The 25,913-nt window shown below is 51.2% G+C and overlaps 4 protein-coding genes across 5 annotated transcripts; all 4 read left to right on the top strand.

The window, feature by feature from the left end:
- The first annotated feature begins 1,244 nt into the window (after positions 1-1,244).
- LOC122620645 lies at positions 1,245-16,228 on the top strand. The gene is made up of 4 exons (XM_043798217.1): positions 1,245-1,662; positions 12,310-13,121; positions 13,832-14,043; positions 14,114-16,228. Exons 2-4 carry the CDS (start codon positions 12,650-12,652, stop codon positions 15,827-15,829), a joined length of 2,400 nt encoding a protein of 799 aa, XP_043654152.1. The 5' UTR covers positions 1,245-1,662; positions 12,310-12,649; the 3' UTR covers positions 15,830-16,228.
- A 343-nt stretch (positions 16,229-16,571) lies between these two features.
- LOC122618965 (triosephosphate isomerase) lies at positions 16,572-18,147 on the top strand. Of its 2 annotated transcripts, none has more exons than XM_043795564.1 (3): positions 16,572-16,846; positions 17,021-17,611; positions 17,674-18,147. In XM_043795564.1, exons 1-3 carry the CDS (start codon positions 16,592-16,594, stop codon positions 17,878-17,880), a joined length of 1,053 nt encoding a protein of 350 aa, XP_043651499.1. In that variant the 5' UTR covers positions 16,572-16,591; the 3' UTR covers positions 17,881-18,147. The 2 variants fall into 2 exon arrangements, with proteins under 2 accessions (XP_043651499.1, XP_043651500.1); XM_043795565.1 differs by having other exon boundaries at positions 16,834-16,874.
- Positions 18,148-18,679: 532 nt separating this feature from the next.
- On the top strand, positions 18,680-21,763 carry LOC122618964. Its single transcript, XM_043795563.1, has 3 exons — positions 18,680-19,263; positions 19,312-20,592; positions 20,647-21,763. The coding sequence occupies exons 1-3, from the start codon at positions 18,830-18,832 to the stop codon at positions 21,668-21,670; spliced, it is 2,739 nt and encodes a 912-aa protein (XP_043651498.1). The 5' UTR covers positions 18,680-18,829; the 3' UTR covers positions 21,671-21,763.
- Positions 21,764-21,917: 154 nt separating this feature from the next.
- LOC122619773 lies at positions 21,918-25,387 on the top strand. The gene is made up of 4 exons (XM_043796889.1): positions 21,918-22,637; positions 22,695-22,857; positions 22,924-23,122; positions 23,174-25,387. The coding sequence occupies exons 1-4, from the start codon at positions 22,088-22,090 to the stop codon at positions 25,256-25,258; spliced, it is 2,997 nt and encodes a 998-aa protein (XP_043652824.1). The 5' UTR covers positions 21,918-22,087; the 3' UTR covers positions 25,259-25,387.
- The last annotated feature ends 526 nt before the right edge of the window (positions 25,388-25,913 follow it).

Genomic DNA, 25,913 nt, shown 5'->3' with positions numbered 1-25,913 from the left:
TCACTCACACGATTTGAACAATTTCTTAAAATTCAAAAGCAATTAAAGTGCGCCCATAAATTGTGCGGGCTGACTACGTTCCGAATCGATTGCATTGAAATCTGCCTGTAGAGCCCAAAATGGACGTGCAAACTGCCAGCACGTGGACTCGACCCATAGATATGGTTCTAAAACTTACAAGTCCGCACTGAAAGTGCTGCTCAGTGCTGCTCGTTACGTATACGCCCGAGGGGCTGCAGCGATTTTGTTTGCACATCTAAAGCATCTAAGGCAGTGACTATTCGCTAGACAGAAGGCAAACATCTTCGCAGGCCAGTCACGTGCTCCAAATGTCAATAAAACGATATTCCCAGTCGGTGGTATGGCCCGATATGATGGTTATGATGGATACGATGGTATGGGGGCATTAATAATACCCGGTACTCGGGCAATACTCGATCGCACTCCGCTTGGCACAGTAGCAGCAGCCAGCAGCAACAACAGCGGGCAATTAATATGCGGCAAACAATTTTGATGAACTGCTAACAAGCCGATGGATCGATGGGGGTTTTATGGGTGGGCTTCTGGTTCTATACCATCTATACCGGGATGGCAGCCAGGCAGCTAGAAAGCCAGGCAGCCCATAAAGCAACACAATGGCACAAATTGATTTTGGCCAAACGATTATTTCGCGGGCTGCGTGCTCTTGGGCACATCCGCCTTCACCAAATGGCAGTACTAGCAGTGCTACCCCCTCGGAAGCCAAGGATCAACCAGCTGGGCCATCAATATCAATGAGCGGCTGGCGATTGATTGAGAGTCCCGTCGATTCTTTATTGGCTCGTCCAAGAAAATACATATTGCCCATCGCGGTTTACGTCTCAATTATGCTTGAGTGCCATTGAAAGTGTAAAGAACACGCACAAACGCCGCGGCGGCCAGAAATAGCGAGCGGAATCTCGGCGACAGCCACAAATCATCGCTATAAAGAAAAGAGCCAGCATATTTCGTTTACGATTATATCCGGATTCCGCACGGAGGCCAAGCCGTAGAACTGCAACTCTCCACGCTTTCCCAAGCACTCAACAGGCGTCCGTAGTTCGTAGCTCGTAGTTCGTAGCTTGTAGTCCGTAGTTCGGGGGCCCGTCCTCTTTTCCCGAAGTCCCCCAGTTGGGAATCCGAATCGGAAATCCCGAGCCCGAATCCCAACCGCTTGCGCTTGCTATCCGTGCGATACATTCGCGCATTTTGCCGTCGAGCGTTGGCCAGCGCGGTGGATATTTCGCATATCCGCAGTGGAGAATCGCATATCGCAGCGGTATCGAGTTTTGAAATTCTGTTTCGACTGCCATAAAAAATAAATATAATAATTAATAAACAAATCCGCTGTGCGTGCCTGTGTGCCTGTGTGTGTCTGTATGTGTCCCGACTCAATGAAATGCCAAACTAAATAAGCTTGGAAAAGTTTTCCATCCAGTTTTTATGGCAGCCCAGCGAGGCCCGAAAAAAGTGTCAATTGAATTAGCGTCTCGGGTTTTAAGAAAATAATAAAGATCCGCAGAGAGAAGGTGATTGGATCGCGGATTTCTAAATTCGCAAAGGTGTTTCTCTGCAGTGAAATACCACCTGTGGCTCCTCCTTCCAGTTTCAGCGCCACTCTCTGGAATCCTACTTCCATTTCAGGTAACTACACTAATTAGCCCCAGAGTTTACTTTAAGTTATATATAGTGTTAGTGCAAACAAACGAGGAAACAACATATGTTAGAAAGCCCCCCCAAAAAAATCAATAAAATTCAGACATTCGGACATTCAGCATTATGTTTATGCTAACCGCAAAGGCAACTAAATATTTGCTTTTGGCGGCGGGGAAAGTCTTCACCTGTTGCACGTATCGCATGTCCTGTTGATTGGCTAATTGATAACATCCAGTTCCGGTCATCAGCCATCAGCCATATATCAATCCATCCGCATATCCACCCATATAGCCATCGAAATAGACATCCAACTCGCTCTCCATATAGCCATCCATATAGCCATCCATATATCCATCCATATATCCATTTAAATATCCACACACCCTTGACCCTGTCAGCGGGCAGCCCATTACCCATTAAATCATCCCGAGCCAACAAATTAGCGGAACGAGTGCATCAATAAACAAAGTTCACCTGTTGCCTGCGTACTGTGCGAAAATAAAAGAAAAGACATCTGCAGTTTGCATTAGCGATACATCTTGTATCTTTTGGATTGCAGCCTCTGAATTATGGCGGATTTTTGGAATTGCACTCGATGGGCAGGGAAATAAAGCGAACTAAGGCGAACTGAACCGAGCAGGGCGAGTGAACATCAAAAGCGCTCTATCGCAATGGGTCGATGGGGTTGGGGGGGTTGGAGGGTTGGAGGGGTGTATCTATCTATCTATCAGATGCACACGGCGCTTGTAACCGCAATTCGCATGCCACCGCCCACCGTCCACCATCCGCCGTCCACCGCCCGTCCTTCGACCTGCTCAAGTCGCCAGTGCTCTTGATTGCGCCTTTGTGTATAAATTAATTAAATTAAAAGTTTCCGGTTAAGCCTCCAAACGCCGACAGACGCGGCGAATGCAAACGCATTGCATTCGAAAGTGCAGCGATGTCCGATGCACTCGCCTCTGCTTTCAGCTTTCAGCTTTCGACTTCGAGGAGCCGTCGCGGATGATAATCGCACCCTTTCGATTCGGCTGATAAAAGTGCTGAAACATTCATGCTAATATTTGCAGCATGAATGTGCAGCTCTTGTGTCAACAAGTCGCTGGGGTTTCCCCGTTTCAGCACTCACAGTGTGATTGCAATGGCCCCTTATCACAAACTTAGGCCAATCCAATGAACTCAGTTTCCATATGAACTCAGTTTCCATATGAGCGCAGTTTGCATAGTTACAAAAGGCGCTGGTGTAACTCTTGTTAAAAGATATTTATAGGCTATTATGCTATTGGGGAAGGGTTATAGTCCCATGTGGAAAGTAGTGATAACACACAAATCAATAGGTAAAACAATTGAAATGGATGATAAGTAATCATCTACTAGAACACTAGCAGTATGCAAGTTCACAGCTCATTTCATGTTGCATTTATTTTTATCAATGTGTATTGGTTTCCTCTCTAAATATAGAACGGCGATAATGATGTTTTGTTAGTTCAAAAAATAACTTGTCTGAGTCACAGTCTATAGCCTATACATTCGAACTCGTGCACTGAAACTAATATTGTGTCTCATCTCAAAGAAGTGTACCATTTATCTTCCTGTGTAACTGAGTGGCTATTGCAGGCACGTTTCGGAGGCCCAAGGCTCCCCGTAGTTTCCTCATTTCGTCAACAATCCTTTTCCCGGCAAAGCCCTTCGTCCCGCTGGGAAACGTGTGCAGCGAGTCGAGAAAGTCGAACCGAACCGAACCCAGAGATGGATTCATTAGGCTGCTCCTGGCACCGCCTGGCACCCCATCTTCCGGCTGGTCCATTCCAATTGCTTCTATAAATATTTTCGGGCAGACACATCAACAACTTTGGGAACTCAACTCAACTCAACTCAAGTCCGCCAACCGAACGTCAGCACTTGCCAAAATCCAAGAGCGCGACGCGGGCGATTTCCAAACTGCTGGCTGGTGTTTTGTGGCAAAGTCAACAGCTTGGCCGAATCTGATTTCGATTCGATTGTACGAATTTAAAGTAAGTCACGCAGCGATTTTAGCACGGAGATACATAAACATACATAAGTGGGTTGCGGTTGCGAATTAGCACTTAATTAGAAGATAATCGCGCGCTAACTGGCCGAGTAAACTTTGCGCGAAATGATGGCCGAAAAGTGTCGCAGATTTACGTTGCTTTCGGCCACGCCCCAACCCTGTAACAGCCCCCTAATAGCGCCACCCCACTAAAAGCGCCCAGCAAAGTGCCCTTGAGTGCCTGCAGTTAATGTGCAGTCGACCTTCACGCCAGCCAAAGACCAATTGTCAACATTTTGACAGCCACCCCATCGTGAGGAGGCGAAGTGGACTGGAGGTGGGTTCGATGATGAATATGTTGGCGACATATTGCAAATCCCAGTGGATGGGTTCGACCCACGTGAGAGGCGGTGAGAGGTGGGCGTGGCACACCTAATGTTGACATCACATGGCCATTTAATGACCGCCTTTATGGGCGCTTTTACAACCTGATGATAAAGCGCCAAAGCGCTCTGAACTCAGCTGAACTGGAGAAAAGCGAGGCGCCCTTGATGGCCAATTTCGATGCAGAGAGAAATATAACTCAAATGTATATTCTTAGTGAAAATATTTCAAAAACCAGCTTTTAATGCATTTGAAAGCCTTTGCTCTTCGCCTGCGTATTTTTTCTCTGTGGAAGGATTGATAGGTATCGCGTATTTTCCGTGTGAGCATTTATATGGGCTACCCCATCACCAGACCCTGCCATCCAGCAATCGCCATCGCATTGTCCTCGTATTGTGCCCGGTCATAAGGTCTCGTATCGCCTCAATTACATTTATCCTGCGCTCAATTGATGCCGGATACGAGCAACAGATGTGGCACGAGGAACGGGGAACGAGGAACGTGGAACGTGGATACGGCGATGCAGGATTACTGCCACGGCGAACTAAACATATGCCAATTGCATTAAATTTGCATTGATCAGGGGGAGTCCGCTTTTCAGTCACAGATGCAGATGCAGTGCAGCTTCCTGGCGTGGATTAGTTCGCTTACTCAGCTGATGGCGCCGCGTGAGGCCATTACCAATGGGGCGGATCGGAGTGGATTGCCCCACCCACTGCCCAACCTGCCCAGCATTCGAAATGAGAAATTATTATATTCGAAACTTTTACATAGCACCAAAATAGAACCCAGAGCATCGGGGCATGATTCAGGGCCAGCACGTGATGGGTTAAAGAGTGGGGAGAATGGCGGTTGAGGAGCAGGAGGAGGAGGAGGAGGCGGTGGCACCCAGTGGACTGTGCGATAGGCAGAATGCCAGTCGAAAGTCAGCGTGGAATGCACATTAATTGCGGCTCAGATTCAGATACAGATTCAGATACAGATTCAGATTCAGATGCGAGTTCAGTCGGCCGGTCATTCATGGCATTTGTCTGCCTGCATAATTAACAAGTCGAGGCGCTGGCTTTGCATTAATTATGCTCGAATTAAATCGGCGGAACGGCAGTCATCTGGGCAAACATTGCAAGTGATAATGCCCCCTTTTGGCACCCAAAATACCCCCTCACATCCCCTGTTGACTTTGCCCATTAGACTCCCCGCCAGAGAGTTTCGCTCTAATTGGTGACTCACTGCGATCAATTTGCTGCCGGCCGTAACCAGTATACAATTTATGTTCATATTTATTTGCTTTTGAGCACATTGCACAAATTTAGATAAATTGGAGGAGCTGGAAGTATATTTTAAATTATTCAGCAATCGCAAATGCTTGTGGCTGTGTCTGCAACAAGTTCTCCTTTGACTCAAAGTCTGGAGACGGAACCAGTCTACATATACATATGCCATTATGGCTCTTGATCACATTCGCATCCGGTTGAATCCGCTGGGTGGAATGGCTATGTGGATGTGGAATGGCTATGTGGATGTGGCTGTGGGTGGCGTTGGTCTACCTGAGCAGCTGCACGTCGGCACGCGACAATCCTGGCCAGCGGCGTCACGGTGCGCCCAAAACGGGTGAAAACGAATCGGAACGCAATAAATTTTTATAACTGCGCATCCCTAAACGACAATGGACGACAATGGATACTCGTTGTTAATGCCGATTTGGGTTTGGTTCGCTGAACAGAGAATGTGAGATCGTTTAAATGCAAATGCAAATGCCGATGCCGATGGCATTAAAAAGTATTTAATGGTCGCAGGGCATGTGGGTGCTCCTCCACGCAGGCTGCATTAATTTACGTGCAACATTGTATGGCGTTGGTGGCGAATGCGAATCACATCCGCCGGAAATGGGCGGAAATGGGGAACTTCGGTCGGTGGCGACTTAGCCAACTTGGAGTTGCTGGCGGCAAGTTATTAAGTTTCAACTAAGTGCGCCACTTGCCGGCCACTTCTCCTCTCTGGGATAATGGACTCCGCTGGTCACGTCCTAATGAACAGCTCCACACATCATTAGCGGCGGCCTACGGCTCCTCCAGCGACTCCGGTTACAATTGGGTTGGGGGTCAGCTTTTCGGGCAGTGTAATTAAATTTAACTGCCGGCCATGATGGAGACAAACTTTCCAGCACGCTGACAGGCTGGCTGAAAGAGGAACTGCCTTCCAGCAGATCCTTCCAGCCTTGTCAAGCATAATGCGCCATTAACACCCACGAATGCCTTTCCGACTCCTCATCTCCGTTTTTCTATCCCCCCCTGACATTCATCCTGCCAGCGGTCCTTTGCGAAGGCATTCGGAATGCAGAGCTGACAGGACATAAGCTGCCGAATGCTGGGAGCCTTACACTCCCCAAAAAGATTTCAAAGTCTTGAGTTTAAGGAGAGCGTTGCAGCAAGGATTATTATTTGGCAAACGGAGTCTGTAAAGTAAAGTCAGTAAAGTATGTACGTAACTTATAAGATATTCCATAACAATCACATATTATTTATATAAACGGGTAACTCAAAAAGTGGTTGTATCACACTTGTATCTACTTGTGTTACTTAACGCCCTCTTCTTCACTCAACCCCAAAGGATGTGGCATTTTTGGTTAAGTAGGTCACTTTTGACATACCACATTCCACATTGTGCTGTTTCGTTGAAGCCATTGAGACCCACATTCCGGAATGGTTGTTTCCAAGTGTAGACATAACTGCTGCGCAAATCCTCCGCTTGGGGTTACGGTTGCAAGCTCAGGGGTCAGGAGCTTGGGGTCAGGGGTCGGGGTGAAATGGACAACAGGACAACTGGCTGGGAGCAGTCAGCCGGCAAACTGTAACGAGCTGCGTGTCATTGCGCCAAAATCAACAGAAATGCAAACGACGAAACGATGTGTGCTGTCGCCTGTCGACAGATATGTGAGTGGAGGAGACAGAATCCACTGCTGCCTCGCAGGATGGGGAAACTGGGAGGCCACTGGAGCCCGAGTCCTGTTGACAATGAAATGCCAATCTGCCAAGCCGGGGGGAAGCGCTGGAGTGGCCAGGACGTGGTGTAGAACAAGCAGCAAACATCAATAGAATCTTTATTGGCTTCATAAATATTTGCGCTCCAACTCTGGTGGGCCTCTAAAATTGCACCCCTTTAAAGGGGCCAAGGAATGGGGTTACTTATGCAAAGCCGGGGATTCACAGGCTGACATTTGTCCTTGGCAGCGGACGTCTTAAGCCGCTTTAAAACTTGGCCCTGGAGTGGGCCAATCTGATGGATGCGGCGCTGAATCTTTGTGACTCTTCATGCGTAAGCCGAATTCAATCACAGGACTCTTAATGGGCCAGCAAGGCCAGCAAAAGGGCTGGAGGAGTCCTTGGGGGTTGGTTGGCTTTTCGGTGGCTTGGGGGGAGTGGGGTGGAGCCAGTTGGCAGAGCTCCTTTATGGTTTCCACTGAAATAGAAAATGAAATTAAGATGGCAGCTGGCGTATTGGGCCGAGGGGCTGCAACTGGGGAATACGAGTCGTATGAAATATTACGCATACGCAGCGTTGTGCGGCATTGCCTGGCCTGGTGAAATGCCGCGGCGTGGTCAGGAGGAGCTCACTGTCTCCAGCTTGATTGATTTGCCTGTCCGGCCGACCGAAAAAAATAGAAATAAAGAGATATATGTACATAAAACCCCCCAGAGGCCATGTGTCCCACATACGGATGCCCGATAATTGGGAGACAGCCTGGGACCTGAATGTCCGCACAGCCAAAAGCGCCACGAAAACAAGGCACGCAGATAAGAAAGTCATAACATTTAATTACGTACAATTTACTCACATGTTTACACCGCCCGAAAAATGGGTGCCGATAAGCGAAATGCCCCAAAATGCTGATCGCGCAGTTGTAGCCGCTTCGTTAGCGATTGCTCACCTCAGGACAAAAGGTTTTGGGGCTCCGGCGGAGGTGTCACTAACCACTATCACAATCACTATCGCCATCGCCATTCCCGTCACTGTGACACTCATTGCGATTCCGAGTATCACGGACAATGTGCGGTAGCCGCCGGACTTCGCTCCTGTCCCTCCGCCATAAAGCTGCTCGCTCGATTGCCAACTGCCGAATTGGGAACTGGGAGGAACCACTACCCACTACCCACTGCCCACCTACTGCCTACCTACTATTTTCGCACAGTGGATGCGGCTGTAAATGGTTTATGGCACAAAAATGGGTTATGAACAAGCTTAGCCACAACACATCTCAGCACCAAGGCTAACTGACAACAATTAAAGAACTTTGTGAAAGGACTTCTACGAGGATATAGGATAGAAACAGATGCTTTGCAGAACAGTACATGATTTGGTTCTTAAAAAGCTTGGGCTGTACTCTTCCCTTCCCTTTCCAAGTGGCATTTCCTTGGAACGAGCAGAACCCTTTCCTTGTCTGGAGGTTCTGGAGTGCCTCCTCCGGATCCACTGTGACCCGCACTGACGGGTGATTATTCACACAGGGACCTTTGCCGGCCCGACGTATTTATATGCCAGACAAGACCCTCTTACTATGTAGTTATCTATCAACATGCCAGCACCCTGACATGGGAAACTCGTCACTTGTGCCCCCGGAGACAGTGAGCAGTATTATTGTGCAACTATTGGTTGTGGCGAGAAGTGGCCAGGGAAGCCGCTGAAAGATACTGCATTCTGAAGTCGGATATCCAGTGGAGGAGCCACTGCACGTGATCGCAACGTGCCAGCACTTGAATAGTGCAATCCAGACCGGAATCGGGCAATCGAGATCCCAATCCCAGTCCCAATCCCCAATTCGATATTGACTGGTGTTGGGTGACGACTGGCCGATAAGCCTGTACAACACACACCTGTGACGTGTGAAGATTTGAGCTATTTATGGCGCCGCTCGCAGCCACTGGAGATATCCAATATGTGTATATTTAGCACTACGCATTCATTCATTTAGTAACCGGTTTGGTGCGGAATCTGCTTTATTGCATTTCCAGTCGATTGCCCTGATGGATGTACGAGTGCGAATGTATATCACTCCATTTAGAAGGATTCGCAATTACTCGTAGGACAAGAACTCTGCAAGTGCAATCAGCTCAGGCCAGTAAAAAGAACTTTTCGCCAATTAATTTGCCAGCTAACCGAGGCAGAAAAAATGCGTATCATTGTGGGTGGTAGTGGGTGGCAGTGGGTGGTGTTGGGTGGCAACACAGCTGGATAAAGGGAAGTTCCAGCTGCAGCTACTCGTTTGCCGTAATTAAACGTGTGAAGCGACGCAGGATGACCACGCACAAAAACGCAACGAAGACAAATGGCCCCGGGAAAATATAGAAAACGAAGAAAATATGCGGCAAGCTTAAAGTTCAAGCCGCCTCCAGCGGATTCAGTTGTGCCCCATCCCAGATACATTTGAATCCGAGCCAGCAGATGGAGAATGTGTTAGCTGCAAGTTCATAGCCATTGGCAAAGGCAACTTTTGGGGAGCGGGGTCCTTCGTACTTCGTCCTTGGTCCTTGGTCCTTGCAGCCTTATCACCACCGTCATTTTTCAGCGCCCTCTCGCCGATAGCGTCTTGTAATAGAAACGCACTTTATCTGCTGCCAAGCAGCTCAAATAGTAATCACACTGCGGCAAAACATACAAAGCTATAGTAAATTCGCAAAGAAATCTTGAACATGTACTCTATGCACTCATGTATATGTGGCTCTGAATTTCGCGCAGTGCACGAAATGATAAGAGAAAAATCGCAAGTGTGCAGTGCAGATGCAGCGAGCTGGAAACACTTTTCTGGCTGTTATGCCGCTGCCAAGGCCAAAAATGTGGCCAATTCGATGGCGACATGGTAATAAACTTAATGCCAACTGATTTTGACAGCACTGCACTAGCTTTTGGGATGGGGATTAGGCAGGGCAAGGCCTTGGGGAGAAACCAAACCATTTGCCACCCTTTTGTGAGCCTGACAAATGCGCGAAAAGTTTGAACACTTGTTTGGGGGCGTCGGCGTACCTCGGGGCGTATGAGTTATGCTGTGCAGATCGCAGCCCAGGAGCGGAACTGCCGTGAACCGGGGCACACTGTATGTAGTGGATTCCGATTCCCAGTCACGTACGCCCACCAACCAGGCACACTATCAAACCAACTATCAACTAACAACTTGTCCTAGAGACCGATTCAAATTATGAACGCGTTAGAGCCGCAGTCGCAGCTCGTGATTGAGCCGTGGCTTGACATGCAAAGGGTGTCATAATGAATTCATCAAATGTGTTCAAACAAATCATAGCTGCACTGGAAATAAATTGTTCATTATGAATCGAGTGATGTGCTGTGATTTATGTAGGGTTGGTATGGTCTGATATGATGATATTGAAGGGTATTTCTCGCTGTGCACCGATTGAGCTGCGAGGTGTCAGGTGCACTGACCCAAAGAACGTCTTTGGCGGCGACTCCTTGGCATTGGCCTCACGCAGCCCATGGCCAAGATCGCTAATTGCGTTTGCCAAATTAATTAAATCGCTCAATCGCAGTGCCATTTGTTGATTGAGTTTTTAACCGAAACGGGCGTGGAATGGAAATGGAAATGGGAATGTAGTTGGAGTTGGAGGTGGAAATGCAAATGTGACTGCCAGCGAGCGATTGAATTAATTAGGCAAAAGGCAATTAAGCGGATCGACCTGCGACACTCGGATCGCCCGGCGACTCAGCACGCGAACGGGGTCCGTTGGGAGTACTACCCCGTGACCTCTGACCCTTGGTTCCTTGGCTCCCTGCCACAAAGAGTGGCAGCATAAATTCCATAGCCAATAAGTTGGGCAATAAGTGGGTGTCTCCCACAAGAGCTGGCTAAATAACGGCGTTAATTCGACAAGCCCTTTCCCCGGACTCCTAAGTGCTCCGCGTTGATGAAGTACAATAACCACCTCCATCCACCAGCCACCAGCCACCATCCACTTTCACTTTCCACTTTTCCCTTTTTCCACTTTTCACTTGATGAATCGCAGGGTGGCGGGGAGCAGGAGGGAAGCGCAGGGCAGGTGGGCCAATTAAATGGAAAACGTTTTCATGTACCGCGAATCGTTGTCGTGGCTTTTGATGGATGCACTCTCGCCGCCCAAACACTCGATTGAGCAGTCAGTCCTCCAGCTCTCCAGTTCTCCTGCCCTCCAGTTCTCCTGCCCTCCAGTTACCCGATCCATCCTGACCCATCCAATACTCCGGCTTCTGCTCTGAGTGACGGCTTCCGCTTGGCAACCGCGCGCTTTAAGCCAACTGTTCACACGCTTTTTGATAACGCGCCACGACTTCCTGCAGGACAAATCCCGGAAAATCTTTCATCCCCTCACTCTGCACTCGAGGAAATCCCGCCGGAGATAGCGGAAGTGCAGCTGGAAAATCACTGAGTGCTATCACTTTCTCTTGCCAGAGGAATGATAAATATTATATAGGTTTTCAAGTGCGGTTAAAAATTTAATTCATTCAGATTTAAGAAATATTTTAAGAACAGATCATGTTGAAAGTAAATGAGTCTTGGGTAATGAATCAAAAAAGTGTAAATGTTTTTCAATTACTAATTGTTTTTAAGAGTAATGCATTGTCTATCTTTCAATGTAATACAAACAAATTGAATGGTGAGTAAGCCCAGTTCCTCTGCCTAAATTATTTAGTTCATATATTTTTCTCTGTGTAGGATGCTCTTTTATTTATGGGACGTCTGTTTCTGTGTTGTTCTCGCTGCTCCCTCACTTTTCATACACTTTTATTATGTTCTGCAGCACCCGGTTCGATTGTCTGGCAATTGATTTTGTTGCCGGTCGGGAGTTGTTTGCCTTTCGAGCTTTGTATTTGCCGCACGCGAATCAGATAGGGTGGCATTGTGTACTCGCAGAGTTGTGGCTATAGATAGCCCATAAGCCAAGCCAGCGCCACCATCACCACGAAAGCCATCGAAGTTTCAACATATTTCACTGTGATCCCAGGGCTGCTGACTTCAAGGAAGTCCTGTAACTGATGGCGGCTTTCAAATAATGGACTCGTGTACTATATGATTATCTAGGGTATGGGATAGTTGTGGCACGGCCTTTGTTGTTTGGTTCGTCGCACACGTTATCGATATGTACATGTATTTTTTGGCAAATATTTATCAATTTATTACACTAAAAAATTGCTACAATTAAGTGGCTGCGTGTGTGTAACAAACGTGCCGAACGATGATTAAGTTTTCCCTTTTTTTCCAGCTAAACAGCGAACGTCGACGGCAGAAAAACAAATACATCAACGGAAAGGAAAACAAAGAGGAAGAGCAAAAGCGAATCGGAAAAGCGGGAAAGTGGGAAAGGAGCAACCGCAGGGCGGCGGGCATGGCGTATACGCAATGCGCAGCATGTGCTATTACTATCGCTGCTACTGCCACGGCCACCTCAAGTCAATTAGGGAGTTCACACGCCAGCGGCCACTGTAATTGAAGCCCACACCTGTTCCGTCCTCCTCCATTAGCCCGGCACCAGCCTTCAATACTCGATCGGGGAGCGGAACCCCGTGCCATCCGTGGAATATCTATAACACACATCCAGCACCATGTCCGGCTATCGCTACTTCTCGATCACGGACTTCTCGTTCGAGGGTCCACTGCTGCCGCTGCACGCGGCCACCACCAGCAGGGATGCCAAGGACTCGGACAGTCCCAGCTCCGAGCTGAACATACCCTACACCGTCTTCGAGGTCCTGGTGGCCATCGTCAGCATCATCGGCAACGTGCTGGTGATCATCGTCTTCCGGCGGGAACGAAAGCTGCGTCGCCGCACCAACTACTACATTGTATCCCTGGCCATGGCCGATCTGCTGGTGGGCGCCCTGGGCATTCCCTTCGCCATCCTGGCCTCCATGGGTCTGCCCAGGAACCTGCATGCCTGCCTCTTCACCGTCTCCCTGCTCGTGGTGCTGTGCACCATCTCCATCTTCTGCCTGGTGGCCGTCTCCGTGGATCGATACTGGGCCATCCTCTATCCGATGGCCTACTCGAGGAATGTCCGCACCCGCACGGCGATATGTAAGTATATATAGGGGTACGGAACAAATGTATATACAATCTAGATGGTATGCCAAAACCTACTTTAAAGGACTAGCTTTCTCCTTATCAGGATATTATTGTCAAACAGTTTCGACTTTGTGTTGGCCATTGTTTAGCATTGTGGCTTTGTTGCCGTGATGCTAATGACTCCGGATGGCTAATATGCAGCACATTGTTTTTCATTCCGGCCATCGACCATGTTTGAGTTGCGGCTTGAGTGAAACAAAAGACGCCTCATCTGGACTGCAGTTGAATGAAGGCCCAGGGAACAGTGCACAGTGGCAAACATCCTTAACTAATAACCACTTTAAGTAATACTCTGCATCTTGCTAGATTTCGATGGCAATTCGATTCAAAGATCCCATAATCATATATCCCACAAATATATATGCTTTCCAAGATCTATAGTAGGTGGTTCAATAGTGCTCCACAAAGCACAATGACCACTAAAGGCAAAGACTACTTTCCAATATGTCCGGTTTAGTGGAGTGTGGCTATGCTGCTGCTCCGGAAAATTAGTAATTATTTGCGTCATTTGGGCAGTGAACTCACCCTTCCTGGTAGCTTAGATGGCAGGGATCTCTGCAATCTGCTCATATGACGTCAGGGGAAAGCTCCACTTCAGGGGCTTCGGGCTTTGGGCTTCGGTTCAGGGCACTCTGATTACCAATGTCCCGCTTGCGTTGCAGTCATCATCTCCATGTGCTGGGTGGCCGGGACGATAGTGGGCTTCCTGCCGCTCTTCGGCTGGCACGCCGATGTCAACCACAACCAGGAGTGCCTCTTCGTGGAGGTGATGGACTACAACTACCTCGTCTTCCTCTACTTTGCCACCATCATCACGCCGGCTCTGCTGATGCTGGCCTTCTACACGCACATCTACCGGGTCATCATCAAACAGGTGAGTGGTGGGATAATCCTCTGAAGAACCTGTTAGTTTCTACTATTAAGGTGCTTGCTGTACTTTGAAGGTCCGTCAGATCGTTACGATGAACCCCGCCTCCGATCTCAGTCGTCGCTCCTCGGCGGCCGTGGTGCAGGTGACGACACCCGGAAGAGGTGGACACACGGGTACCATGCTGCGGGTGCTGGGCGCCGCAAGGAAGCGGGACGTCAAGGCCACCCAGAATCTGTCCATTATCGTGCTGTTCTTCATGATCTGCTGGATACCGCTCTACACGATCAACTGCATCAAGGCCTTCTGTCCCGACTGCTATGTGCATCCCAAGCTGACGCTCTTCTGCATCATCCTCTCGCATCTGAACTCGGCCGTGAATCCCGTCCTGTACGCCTATCACCTCAAGGACTTTCGGGCCGCGCTGAAGAACTTGCTCCTGAAGATGATGGGCGTGGACATTGACCAGCAGGCGGAGGCCATCCACCGGTTCTCGGTGGCCAGTCAGCATCGCCTGCAGTCCATGGACTCCAATATGCGCTCCACGCAGCCGCGCCTCTATGTGGGTGAGTGTGAGTGCGCGTTGTCTTCCTGCAACTGTGGCCAAATCCCTTTAACCCTCCGCATTTTCCCCGCAGATTCACCCATTTGGTTGAGGCAGCAGCAGGAGGCCCTGAAGAACTCCCAGCTTCTGCCCAAGTGCGGAGTGGTGTCGCCCTGTTTCAACAACATCAACCAGACGGTGGCCGCCGTCGCCTCGGTGACCACAGATCTCGAGCGAGAGATGTGGAACATAGTGGAGGCCTCCAGTGGCGCCGAGCTGGGTGAAACCAGCTACGAGTTCCCCTCCCCCGCTCCGGGTTCCCAGCGAAGCAGTGAACGCAACAGCAGTTCCACTGTCCCACCTGCTCCTGCTGCCCCGGCGAAGCCCTCAGTTCCGTCCGCCTCCTACGACAACCACAACTACAGTTTCAGCCAGGATGAGGACGAGGATGATGATGATCTGGAGTTCGAGGACGTATTTGTGCCGGCCAGCTCGGTTCCAAATCCCGCTCAGCCTGGCATAGATCCCGTGGAACTGCGTCGCTCCCTGGCTCTGGTCATGAGGGAGAAGTTGCGCTCGGATGACACGGACTCCAGGCCGATGGCCAACAATCAGGATCTTCCCATAGATGCACAGTCCAGGGAGAGACCGCTCTCCACTCAAACATCGCCCACAAATGGCCCGCTTCCGGCTCTCCTGAGGGCCAAACTGTTTGCTGGCAACTCCAATAGCGCTCACTGCCTGCCAGGATCCGTGGCGAGTCCTGCTGCCCAGGAGCAATCCGGTGTCTTTGTCATCGACAGTGAGGCGTGTCCCGGCTCAAATGGTCACAAGCCCAAGTATCGAAAGGGCACGGCGTTCACCAGGAGTTCGCTGAAGAAGAGCCGATCCTGCAACTGTAGTTCCCTTGCCAAGGGACATGGTGTCCACGAGGAGCCCAGCAGCAATCTCAGCCGGGATCAGGAGTCCTCCACGCAGCCACAGCATCCACAGCAACCACCAGCCAGCCATCCCACGGAGCACTTCTTCAGTCCCCTGAGATCGGTGGGCAGCTTCATGCAGCATTCCAACCTGTTCCACTTCCTCCAGCCCCACGCCGCCCGTCCCACCTCATCGACGGCCTCGTCCTCGGCCTCCACGCCCACTCCATCACCACCACCGCCCACGGGCCAGGCGCAGGAGGAATCGGTGCCGGTGGGTCTGACCACCTCCTCGCCATCCCTTCTGGCGACCAGTGCGGAGAGTTGACCTCCGCGGGGAGAAACGAAGCGGGGTCAGCAGGAAGGTCCACTGGAAGAGGATCACCAGGATGCGGAGGGGGCAAGAGGTGACCCCTGAGGAAATACTCGCAAGTCAAAGCTTTTACGTTAAGTACTTCCCGGCTCTCTTAGGCTCTCTTAGGCTCTCTTAAGCTCTCTTTCGGAAACGTTGTCAAATTCTATATCGGATCTAGATCAATTAGTTGGGTAGTGACATATAGAGATTAGGAGCTCTATTTTGAGCGCATTTATTTTGAGTGTATGGTCATAATACCTTTCTACGGACTAGTTAGCTATGTACATACATACGTTTAATGTTGTTAGAGTATTTACTGTGTAACATATATGTCTGCTTATGTATACCTGAACGTCTGTGAAAACCAAGTGAAGCCATGCGACATGAATTTCAAAGTTGAAGTTAAATAAAGCGATTAAACCAAAATGTATGAATCAATGTTTTATTTTTAAGTCCTGATGAAGTGGGACATAATGCGATAAATGCCTGATGGTAGGGTATAAACGTATTTGGGGTGTTCTTAGTATTGCAAATTTTGGCAAGCCTGCTTTAAGCTTTTCCAAAGCTTTCTGGAAGCGACGCCAAAACTGTTGAGCTCCACTTCCAAAAAGTTCCCCATCAGATGGTTGGCGTCCCTGCTAAATCTAAAACCGGCAACATTTTCAAAACGCCAGCAAGCCACTTATATAATGTCAGAGTCACTGTTTTACTACCTCTGACAAAAGCACACAAGAAATGCCTCCAGGAGTGCTCCCCGAGCTGAAACGAAACGGCATCCAGCGCATTCCCACAGCATTGCTTCTCCAGCGCCTCCCATATTATTGCAGCCACCATACCATCGCCACCATGGATCAGAACCGACCCACTGTGGGTGGTGTGACGGCGGAGGTGCTAAAAACCGTCGTTTCGCAAGCTCTGCTGGGCAAATTCACAGCTGTTTTCCCAAAGCTCTTCAAGTGCCAGTGGAAGACTTACGAAGGTCAAAAGAAGGTTAGTACATAAGCAGACGAACTTCGAGGTGGGTGTGTGCTCCGTGCCGGGATTTATCTCGAAACTAGGGAAAATCTGAGTGGAAAAGTCGACGGCGAGCCTCCAGTCATCGAGTCACCCACTTGGAGTTATCAGTTTTCTACACTCCAATAGTAATCCCCTCAAATTCCGCAGTTCTACGCAAATTTCAGCACCGATTGCACCGACAGCAACAGCAACAGCAACAACATGAGCCGAAAGTTCTGCGTGGGAGGCAACTGGAAGATGAACGGCGACCAGAAGTCCATCGCCGAGATCGCCAAGACCCTCAGCTCCGCCGCCCTGGACCCCAACACGGAGGTGGTCATCGGCTGCCCGGCCATCTACTTGATGTACGCCCGCAACCTGCTGCCCTGCGAACTGGGTCTGGCCGGCCAGAATGCCTACAAGGTGGCCAAGGGCGCCTTCACCGGCGAGATCTCGCCGGCGATGCTGAAGGACATCGGCGCCGACTGGGTGATCCTGGGACACTCGGAGCGCCGTGCCGTCTTCGGCGAGTCGGACGCCCTGATCGCCGAGAAGGCCGAGCACGCCCTGGCCGAGGGCCTCAAGGTCATCGCCTGCATTGGTGAGACTCTGGAGGAGCGCGAGGCCGGCAAGACCAACGAGGTGGTGGCCCGCCAGATGTGCGCCTACGCCCAGAAGATCAAGGACTGGAAGAACGTGGTGGTGGCCTACGAGCCCGTCTGGGCCATTGGCACCGGCAAGACCGCCACCCCCGACCAGGTGAGTTCGCTAGCCAGCGGCTAATCCCCTCCAGAACTAATGCTGCTCCTTGCCAATTGCAGGCCCAAGAGGTGCACGCCTTCCTGCGCCAGTGGCTGAGCGACAACATCTCCAAGGAGGTCTCCGCCAGCCTGCGCATCCAGTACGGTGGATCCGTGACCGCCGCCAACGCCAAGGAGCTGGCCAAGAAGCCCGACATCGATGGCTTCCTCGTCGGAGGCGCCTCCCTGAAGCCCGAGTTCGTGGACATCATCAATGCCCGCCAGTAAGCACTCCGATCTCAAGCATCAGATTGCTACCGGCCAGCGAACTGCCCGCGGAGGAGGAACTGGAGGGCAGGACTCCAGACTCTGGCGCGCAAATGCATTACGCACACACCTCGTTGTTGTCACCACCAAGTGCAGTTCCAAATTCATAGTTACCCTGCAAGAATGCTACTCACATCCCTGTTGTTGAACGTATAGTAGTATATATTGTGTAAATCTTAAATTATTCAGGCAATAATTATGCGCTACTCATTTACTCATATAACAAAACCAAACGGGTGTCTTATTTTCTGCAAGAATGTTTCGGCTATTTCTGGACGACAAGGTGGCCAAAGTTGTGTGTACATATATGTGTCACCTCTGCGGACCTTCAACTGAACATATTATTACTTAATTTTTGATAAGAAGGCGAAATGGAATTGGATCTAATGTGAGCCAACTTAGTTATTAAGGCAATCATTGTATTCACAAGTTTAGCAGGTGAATCCAATGATGTTTATGCAATGCATCATCAGATAGCCTTACTATCAAGAAGATAAGAAAAGAAAGCAGTTTATACTTATGGTCGGAGTTCATTTCTAATCTGAGTGTTTGCAGATTGTGCACAAATGTGGGCAGTTATGGAACTAAACAAGGCAATCTCTTTGTAGCTGATAAGTAATATTGCTTATTATGTTACTAAATCGAATAAGTAGATACAATTTTCCAAAAAAATACTATTATTGGGCTGAGAATTGTTGAAGTGACCCAAGTGACCTTTGCCACAGTACTGATTTGACAATCTCTAGTTTAAACTTTTTGCCATTTTATTCACACATCTGTTCCTGCACACATCGATTTTATTCAGACTGGACTTTTATATAAAAACAAATTAAAGAAGTTTCTAGCCAAATCCTTAGAGAGTGAATGAAATTTTCCACTATTTTAGCTATAGTTACCCAATAGCATCGACATGACGCAGTACTATGTCTTTGACGTAATCCTTGTGAACTCCACCTTGCCAGTTCCCCGCAAGTCTGCAAGTTTCAGTGGCGGTTCGAGGCCCATCTACTCGGTTCGGCTGTTCGAGGACTTCGAGGAGCTGTCCCTGGAGCGCATCTTCGTGGATCAGTTTCCCATGGATGCATTGGGTGGCTTCACCACCAGTCCCTGCGAGCTGATAGGCGCCCTCACCTCCAAGGGCGTGGGCGTGACGCTCAAGGAGAACGACGAGCTCATTGGATCGGGCAACGCCATGCTGGACTCCCCAATCCTGCGCCAGCTCACTGACCCCACCTTTTCGGTCACCCAGAGTGTTACAGTTCAGCTGACCAAAGGGCCCAAGGCCGACAGAGTGGGTGAGGTGGAGCTGCTCTTGAAGATCAGCTCCGCTCCACCGGATATAAAGTAAGTAGTGGTAACCAAATGTAGCATTTCAATCACAATCCTCCCTAGCTACGGCTTGATTCCGTTTGGCTGCTATGACGTGTGCAAGCCCGTGGATCAGTCGATCAACAAGAAGGACATCATCTTCACCCTGGGTCGTTCCGGAAAGTGTGCCACGAACAGCTGCATCACGGACGAGCGCCTGATGTCGCACGCCGGCGCACCCTTCCAGTGTCCACACGCCGCCAGCCAGAATCAGGAGGGTCAGGACAACAAAGGAGGTGCCTCCTCCAGGTGTGGTTGTTTCCTCAAAGGAATGCAATTACCGCCGGATGTGGGCACGGAGAAGAAGAGGGAAAAGGCGGCGCTGAAGAAGCTCATCGATGAACTGGGTCTGGATCAGATAAAAGTGCCCAGTCCTCCAGACTCGCACGCAAAGTCCCGCTGTTGGCACTGCAAGTGCAAGCAGCCGAGTACCAGCACGGATACCTCCTCCTGCGACACCAATGAGTTCAAGGCGGAAAAGCCTCCCAGGAAGAGGAAGGCCCTATCCTTGACTGCCTCCATGGAGCAGGGCGCTCGCCGAAGGCTCATGGGCACTTGCCCGGTGAAAGAGCCCGTTCTGAAACAGGAGGCCTACAAGCCACCGAATCTTTGCCAGCTCTGCCGCTCCGACATCAGTTGGCTGCCCAAGATCTCCGCCTGTCCCTACTGCGGCTACAAGACCTTCGAGGATATACCTTCCAGCGAGCAGCCCTACGATCTCACGGCCACTGCCCAGCAACTGCTGAGGGACTGCCTGCGCAAGGAGCCCTGTGAATTGGACCAGTCCGGAGCGTCGGCGGATGATGAGGCCATGGGCGACAAGAACAGGAAATCCCTGGAAAAGGATGATCCCAATGTGCCGAAGCAATGTGGCTGCCAAGGCGGAAAGCCCTGCACTCGATGTCGCATCCGCAAGCTCTGCGATAACTTTTTCAAGGAAAATGAGTGCAAGACGGAGCCACTGCCACAGGCACTTCCTCCAGCTGCAGCCAAATCCCAAACGGATAAAAAAGACGTTGGGCAAACCAACTCGGACACCTCACTGCGTCGCTCTCAACTGGTCTCCATCTTCACGGAGATGCGGAACATGTACGGCAAGAAGAAGGGAGCCGACGAGGCGGATGCGGTGGCCGAGGAGCTGAGGAAGGAGTGCGATGCCGCCTGCCGGAACAGCAAGTCGTCCAAGGCGCGCCGGAAGGCCAGGAAGGCGCTGCAGAAGACGCTGGCCGAGATTGACAGGGCCTATCCCAAGCCACCCAGAATGCATGCCAAGAAGAAGCGCACCCACCACAAAAAGTCTCGATGGTAAGATACTAAAATGCACACTGTACTCAGATGGATAAACCTCTTTCCTTGCAGCTACACCTTCCTGAAGCTGAGGAGGGAATCCAAGGATTCCCGCATCGGCCATGTGGACTGCATCTCGGGCAGCAAGCACACGGGCTACTGCAAGATTCCGTGCCACATGGGCTGGATGTGGACCAAAAGCGAGATGGCGCGCCACAAGTCGTGGCGACCAGGCGCCATTTCGCGACCCATCCGCCAACTAATGTCCTACTTTCTGAAGGACTTTCCTGTGGATAACATCTGTCTGTCGCGTTACCACTACAGACACCGAAAGGGCCGCAAGGCCCAGGAGCTGGAGGAGCCACTAGTGCAGCATCCCACGCTGCACATAAGTCGGAAGGGAGATGAGTACATCATCACCTTGCGTCCATTGAAGGATCCCAAGGCCCTGGCCTCCAGCGCCAACCCTTATGCGGATATGAAGCCCGTAGTCTTCCGTATCACTAAGGATCCCATGGCAGCAGGACTCCGCCAGATGAGGGTGAACCTGCAGGACAAGGGCTTCGCCCCATGCACTTGTCGTCGTCCGGTGGCCAGTTGCTTTTGCCGCAGTCACGTCGAGAAGAAGCGGATTCAGTACGAGGTGGAGAAGGAGTGTCGCCAGCGGGGTTGGCCCAACAACTCGGATACCTTCGTGTACTCGCCCAACAGCGACGACGATGACAGTGATCGGGAGTACGATTTTGGGGTTACTCCTCCGGCTGGAGTCATCAAGCCCGATCGGGTGCGTCAGCCGGACAGGGCGCACGCGGAAACGCAGTACGTGGATCACGACTGGGCCGCTCCCACCATGTACCCGCATCCGGCCAACATGCTGGTCCAATACGGCGGATGCGTGATGGGCGAGCGAAAGAAGATGTTCCCCTGGATCTACGGCAAGGGCAATGTCCACGCGGATCCGCCGAAGCCGCGCCTGCGCAATCCGCCCAAGAAGAAGCCACGCAAGCAGCTGCCCTTCCGGAATGTCGGTGGCTACGATGATCCCCGGAGGTTCGATCCAGCGCCACTGAACAGACCTTGGCACAGGTCCAACTAACTGACGGCGGAGTCCAGTTGTTTTGATTTAAGCAATCACAAGTACACTTGAAATCTTTGAATAAATGACGGCTCCGGCAAGAATTGCCTGTAATTCAATAGAACTTTTCTTTGGGGCAGTAGTTGTACAATCTTTGGGAATCGGGATTTATTGAAATAATGAGATTCTATGCTAACCTAATTCCAGCTAACCCAGGATGCCGTGCGTCTTACTTCACCCGGGCCTTACGGGCGGATTCGGAAGCCCAGCTCATTCTCTATTGAAAGTTCAGGTCGATCGCTTCAGGCTCAAGTTCTCTATAAATTGCTTACTTTCATGTGAATTCTCGTGACGTACCTCGTGCGCTTTTTAAAATTATTTGTGCAACGAAATTTTTAAACTCTTGGACGACCCGCTTTCGATTACCAGCCGGCCAGGATGGAGAAGTTCCTGTGCAAGCCGGAGCCCGTGGAGCGGAAGGAGAAGCCGGTGGAGGAGCTGATGGACTGGGACACGTACTACAAGCACCGCGGAATGGTCAGCACCCGGCTGGCCAGCTGCAAGGCGGACTACATGCACTGCTCCACGTACGAGGAGAAGGGCAAGGCCCCGGAGAAGGACAAGAAGGGCAAGGGCGCGTGCTGCTGCTCCTCCTGTCCGGTCAAGAACCGGGAAGAGGTCTACCAGCCCAGGTGCCCGGCTCCTGGCCAGAAGGGCAAGCCCAACCGGGACTACATGCGCTGCTTCGCCGCCAAAATGATTGTCCAGAAGCTCAACATGCCCGGCAGGGACTTCGAGTGCCAGGACAAGCTGCAGATCAAGGCGAATGTGTGCCGCGGATGCAAGATCTGCCTCGACTCCAGCAGCATCAATGTCAACTGTCTTCCGCTCAATCCGCACAAGACTTTCCAGATGGAGGCCGAGTGCCTGCAGAGGCAGCTGGCCGAAGGCATCAACATTTCCGTGGTCTATCTGCGCAAGGAGATCGGTAAGGCCACAGAGATCCTCCGAATCGTAGTCAATTCACTCACATAATCCTCTCCAGCACGAGGCTGCTACTTTCCACCGGCGGCGGTGGTCAGCCGCATGATCAACGAGTTCGACGAGATCGTGCACGATGCCAACGTGGAGCTGACCTGCAAGGGATGCACCGTCGGCATAATGAACATCCGCTTCGCCATGCAGATGCGCTGCCAGACCCTCAAAGAGTAAGTAGCGCCACCAGGACTTGATCCTCGAGCAGCCTGAATGCGATAGCACCTGAACTTCAATAGAGATGCGGTCGATGGACGATTGGCGGGCGGCCAGGAGCGGGGGTGTTTTCCGAACATGAATGTGGATCTGCAGGACGCGTCCTTCATGTCCACCTCCTCCCTTGATCCCTGTGCGGGTTTCATGCCCAGTGATGCGGAGCTGCCGCAGGATTCGCCCCCTTGCAGCGAGGATAAGCCCCAGACTTTCGTTCCGTGTCAGGTAAAGCCAGACAACCATCGTCCCATATTATTCCTAAATGGTTTCCCTTAGGATCCCATTCCCCGTTTGGTCGACATGGCTGGCCCCTATCCCGTGTACTCCTGTCCCAACGTGGACGACGGCTGTGTGACCTTCGAGCCACCGGCGGCTCCTGCCACGCAGTTCTCCGCCTGCCAACAGAACATTCTGGGTGAGGGAAATGTCAACCGGCTGTGCCAGAAGGTTTCCTCGCCAAAACTGCGCCAGATGCACATCAGCAACACCCGATCCTGCGTCCTCTGCGGCGAGGATGTCTCCTGGTTGCCCAAGGTGGCCGCCTGTCCCTGCTGTGGCTACAAGCCAGTGCCGGAGTTCAAGGAGCGACCCTACGACGAGCAGGCCACCGCCCAACAGATTCTGCTGGACCATCTGGACAATCCCGTGGAGAGCCTCAGCTTCGACCTGGGATCGGTCGAAGGATGTTCGGCGCATGAGGAACATGCGCATCCGCAACGCACCTCGGAAGCCTTCGAGACGATAGTGAAGGACTACCAGCTGCTGAGGCGCAGCATTCGCGAGTCCAATACCAAAGCCACCCACTCCGATGCCAAAATTCCCATTGCTCAAGAAGGTCCATCCCAGCCGCAAGATCTGGCCAAGGTTTTTGCGGAGCTGAGGGATCTGTTCAATGTTAAGGCCGCGGATGAGAACCAGAAGATCCAGGACATCTGCACGGAGGCCTGTGCCCTGGCAAAGTCGCACAGGAAGCGCCAGAGTCGTCCTGCATCTCCGGAAAGGACGAAGGCTGGAAAGGAGGAGCCTGCGGAGGATGCCTGCGGCAAGCCGCGAAAGGCGAAGAAGCGTCGCCCGAGGGTCAAGCGACTCTTCAAGTCCAGGTACTACTCAATGTACCGCCCGGCGGAGAGGCCCAAGGCAAATATGGATGCCCCGGTGGCAGACAAGAAGGTTCCCGGCCACATGGGCTGGTTGTGGACCGCCCATCCGCTGGCCAACAAGCCCGGCTGGCGACCCGGCGCCATACGACGCTCCATTCGCGGGCTAATGAGCTACTTCCTCAGGGACTTTCCCGTGGACAACGTGCCCGTGTCCAAGTACATGTCCTACTACAAGCACAAGAAGTCGCCCAAGTCACCGCAGGGCGAGAAGCCCGAGGATTTGGTGCAGGTTCCCACGTTGCACATAGAAAAGAAGAACGATGTGTACACCATTACCCTGCGTCCGCTCAAGGATGCCAAGACGCTCGCCCGCTCCGCCAATCCCTACCTGAAGATGAAGCCCGTGCAGTTCCGAATCGTGAAGAACCCACTGTTGAAGGAGATTCGCGACTTGAAGCGCTGCCTCAAGGGAATGGGCTTCAGCAAGTGCAACTGCCACAAGTCCCTGATGAACTGCTACTGCCGCAGCTTCGTGGACAAGAAGAGGCTGCTGTACCACGTGCGCCGGGAGTGCGAGCGTCGGAAGATAGACTCCTGCGAGGATGAGCTCGTCCTAACGGACACCTCCGACAGCGAGGACGAGTTCGACTTTGGGGTCACTCCGCCGGCGGGCCTGATGCGTCCGGAGCGCCTGAAGACCTCCCACGTGAAGCACTGCGAGACGCAGTACAACGAGAGTGACTGGGTCAATCCCAGTCTGTATCCCCATATGCCCGATGCCACGGTCCAGTACCAGAGCTGTGTGATGGGCGAGCGGGAGAAGGCTTTCAATTGGATCTATGGCAAGGGCGTTATCCAGGAGGAGCCCAAGCCGCCCAAGATGCGCAACATTCCGAAGAAGCCCAAGAAGAAGAAGCCGATCCCCGGTCGTGTGGCTGGCGGTTTCTCGGGCCAGGATCATCACGATTCCAGTGTCTACAGCCGCGTCAATAATACCGCCATCCAAAACACGGTACGGGTAATCGAGCCCAGTCGTAGTCCTCCCAGCTACAGCACCGACTCGGAACTGCCGCTCACTGGCAACCACATGCGCCTCCTGGATCAGGCCGCCTACCCGCCCACAGCACCTCAGCGCCAGGAGCCTTGGTCCCGGGAACTGGCCAGCGAACGGCAGCGGCAGAGGGTCAAGCGGAGAACGAAGAAGATGGTCCGATTCGATCCCACCCTCGGACCCCACTCCTCCGACAGTTCCATCCGCTGATTGCGTCAAACCGGGTCGCCAATGCATCCACATCCCAAGCCCTTGTCCACATACCATTTCAGCCTGGCCATGTCCCGATTTAAAGTCCACCGCGTTAAATTATAAGTTTTAATAAACACAAAATTGCAATTAACGTGTTTTCTTAATGGGGTTTCTAGCCGAAGAAGGTAACTTTACAATATTATAACTAGCACATAAACCATCTTAATAATAAGTTGCATATATGTTAATATATGTAGCTTGAAACCACTAATCATATGTGCTATAATTATTTTAAATGTGTTTATCTAACCTTAGCCCATCTGAACTCAAGCCCTACCCATTATTACCCCATAGATCATATCTCTGCTATGATTACTTCATATATATGGGGGTCGTTACTCCAACGCTAGTTTGTTTACTTAACCTTAACACGTTAACGCACTTACCATCTAAAACTTGGTCGAAATGGGGAACAAATGGGCTATTGCCCAATTGCGATCTGTTTACCCAACCTTCGTCGCTCTGCAAGTGACATAACTGCAGCCCATGAGTGAGTTCCCTTCGCGGAATATGCAAATTTTCCGGGCCACAAATGTCTTTCTAATAAGGAGAGTTTATCTGAGATTGCCAGTGCACTGCGAGAAATGTGCACCACCTATTACCTATTACCATT

The sequence above is a fragment of the Drosophila teissieri genome, chromosome 3R, assembly GCF_016746235.2.
Source record: "Drosophila teissieri strain GT53w chromosome 3R, Prin_Dtei_1.1, whole genome shotgun sequence".
NCBI classification, from domain to species: Eukaryota; Metazoa; Arthropoda; class Insecta; order Diptera; family Drosophilidae; genus Drosophila; species Drosophila teissieri.
The sequence above is the reverse complement of the archived record's forward strand: the minus strand, read 5'-3'. Positions and strand labels throughout refer to the sequence as shown.

What these genes read in the sequence shown, in the direction of transcription:
- LOC122620645 (XM_043798217.1), top strand. Translation starts at nt 12,650, where the DNA reads ATGTCCGGCTATCGCTACTTCTCGATCACGGACTTCTCGTTCGAGGGT. An exon ending in CCGCACCCGCACGGCGATAT is followed by an intron (nt 13,122 to 13,831) that starts GTAAGTATATAT and finishes CTTGCGTTGCAG; the next exon opens with TCATCATCTCCATGTGCTGG. An exon ending in ACCGGGTCATCATCAAACAG is followed by an intron (nt 14,044 to 14,113) that starts GTGAGTGGTGGG and finishes TGTACTTTGAAG; the next exon opens with GTCCGTCAGATCGTTACGAT.
- LOC122618965 (XM_043795564.1), top strand. Translation starts at nt 16,592, where the DNA reads ATGCCTCCAGGAGTGCTCCCCGAGCTGAAACGAAACGGCATCCAGCGC. An exon ending in CTTACGAAGGTCAAAAGAAG is followed by an intron (nt 16,847 to 17,020) that starts GTTAGTACATAA and finishes CAAATTCCGCAG; the next exon opens with TTCTACGCAAATTTCAGCAC. An exon ending in AGACCGCCACCCCCGACCAG is followed by an intron (nt 17,612 to 17,673) that starts GTGAGTTCGCTA and finishes TGCCAATTGCAG; the next exon opens with GCCCAAGAGGTGCACGCCTT.
- LOC122618964 (XM_043795563.1), top strand. Translation starts at nt 18,830, where the DNA reads ATGACGCAGTACTATGTCTTTGACGTAATCCTTGTGAACTCCACCTTG. An exon ending in TCCGCTCCACCGGATATAAA is followed by an intron (nt 19,264 to 19,311) that starts GTAAGTAGTGGT and finishes AATCCTCCCTAG; the next exon opens with CTACGGCTTGATTCCGTTTG. An exon ending in CACCACAAAAAGTCTCGATG is followed by an intron (nt 20,593 to 20,646) that starts GTAAGATACTAA and finishes CTTTCCTTGCAG; the next exon opens with CTACACCTTCCTGAAGCTGA.
- LOC122619773 (XM_043796889.1), top strand. Translation starts at nt 22,088, where the DNA reads ATGGAGAAGTTCCTGTGCAAGCCGGAGCCCGTGGAGCGGAAGGAGAAG. An exon ending in CTATCTGCGCAAGGAGATCG is followed by an intron (nt 22,638 to 22,694) that starts GTAAGGCCACAG and finishes AATCCTCTCCAG; the next exon opens with CACGAGGCTGCTACTTTCCA. An exon ending in CGCTGCCAGACCCTCAAAGA is followed by an intron (nt 22,858 to 22,923) that starts GTAAGTAGCGCC and finishes GAACTTCAATAG; the next exon opens with AGATGCGGTCGATGGACGAT.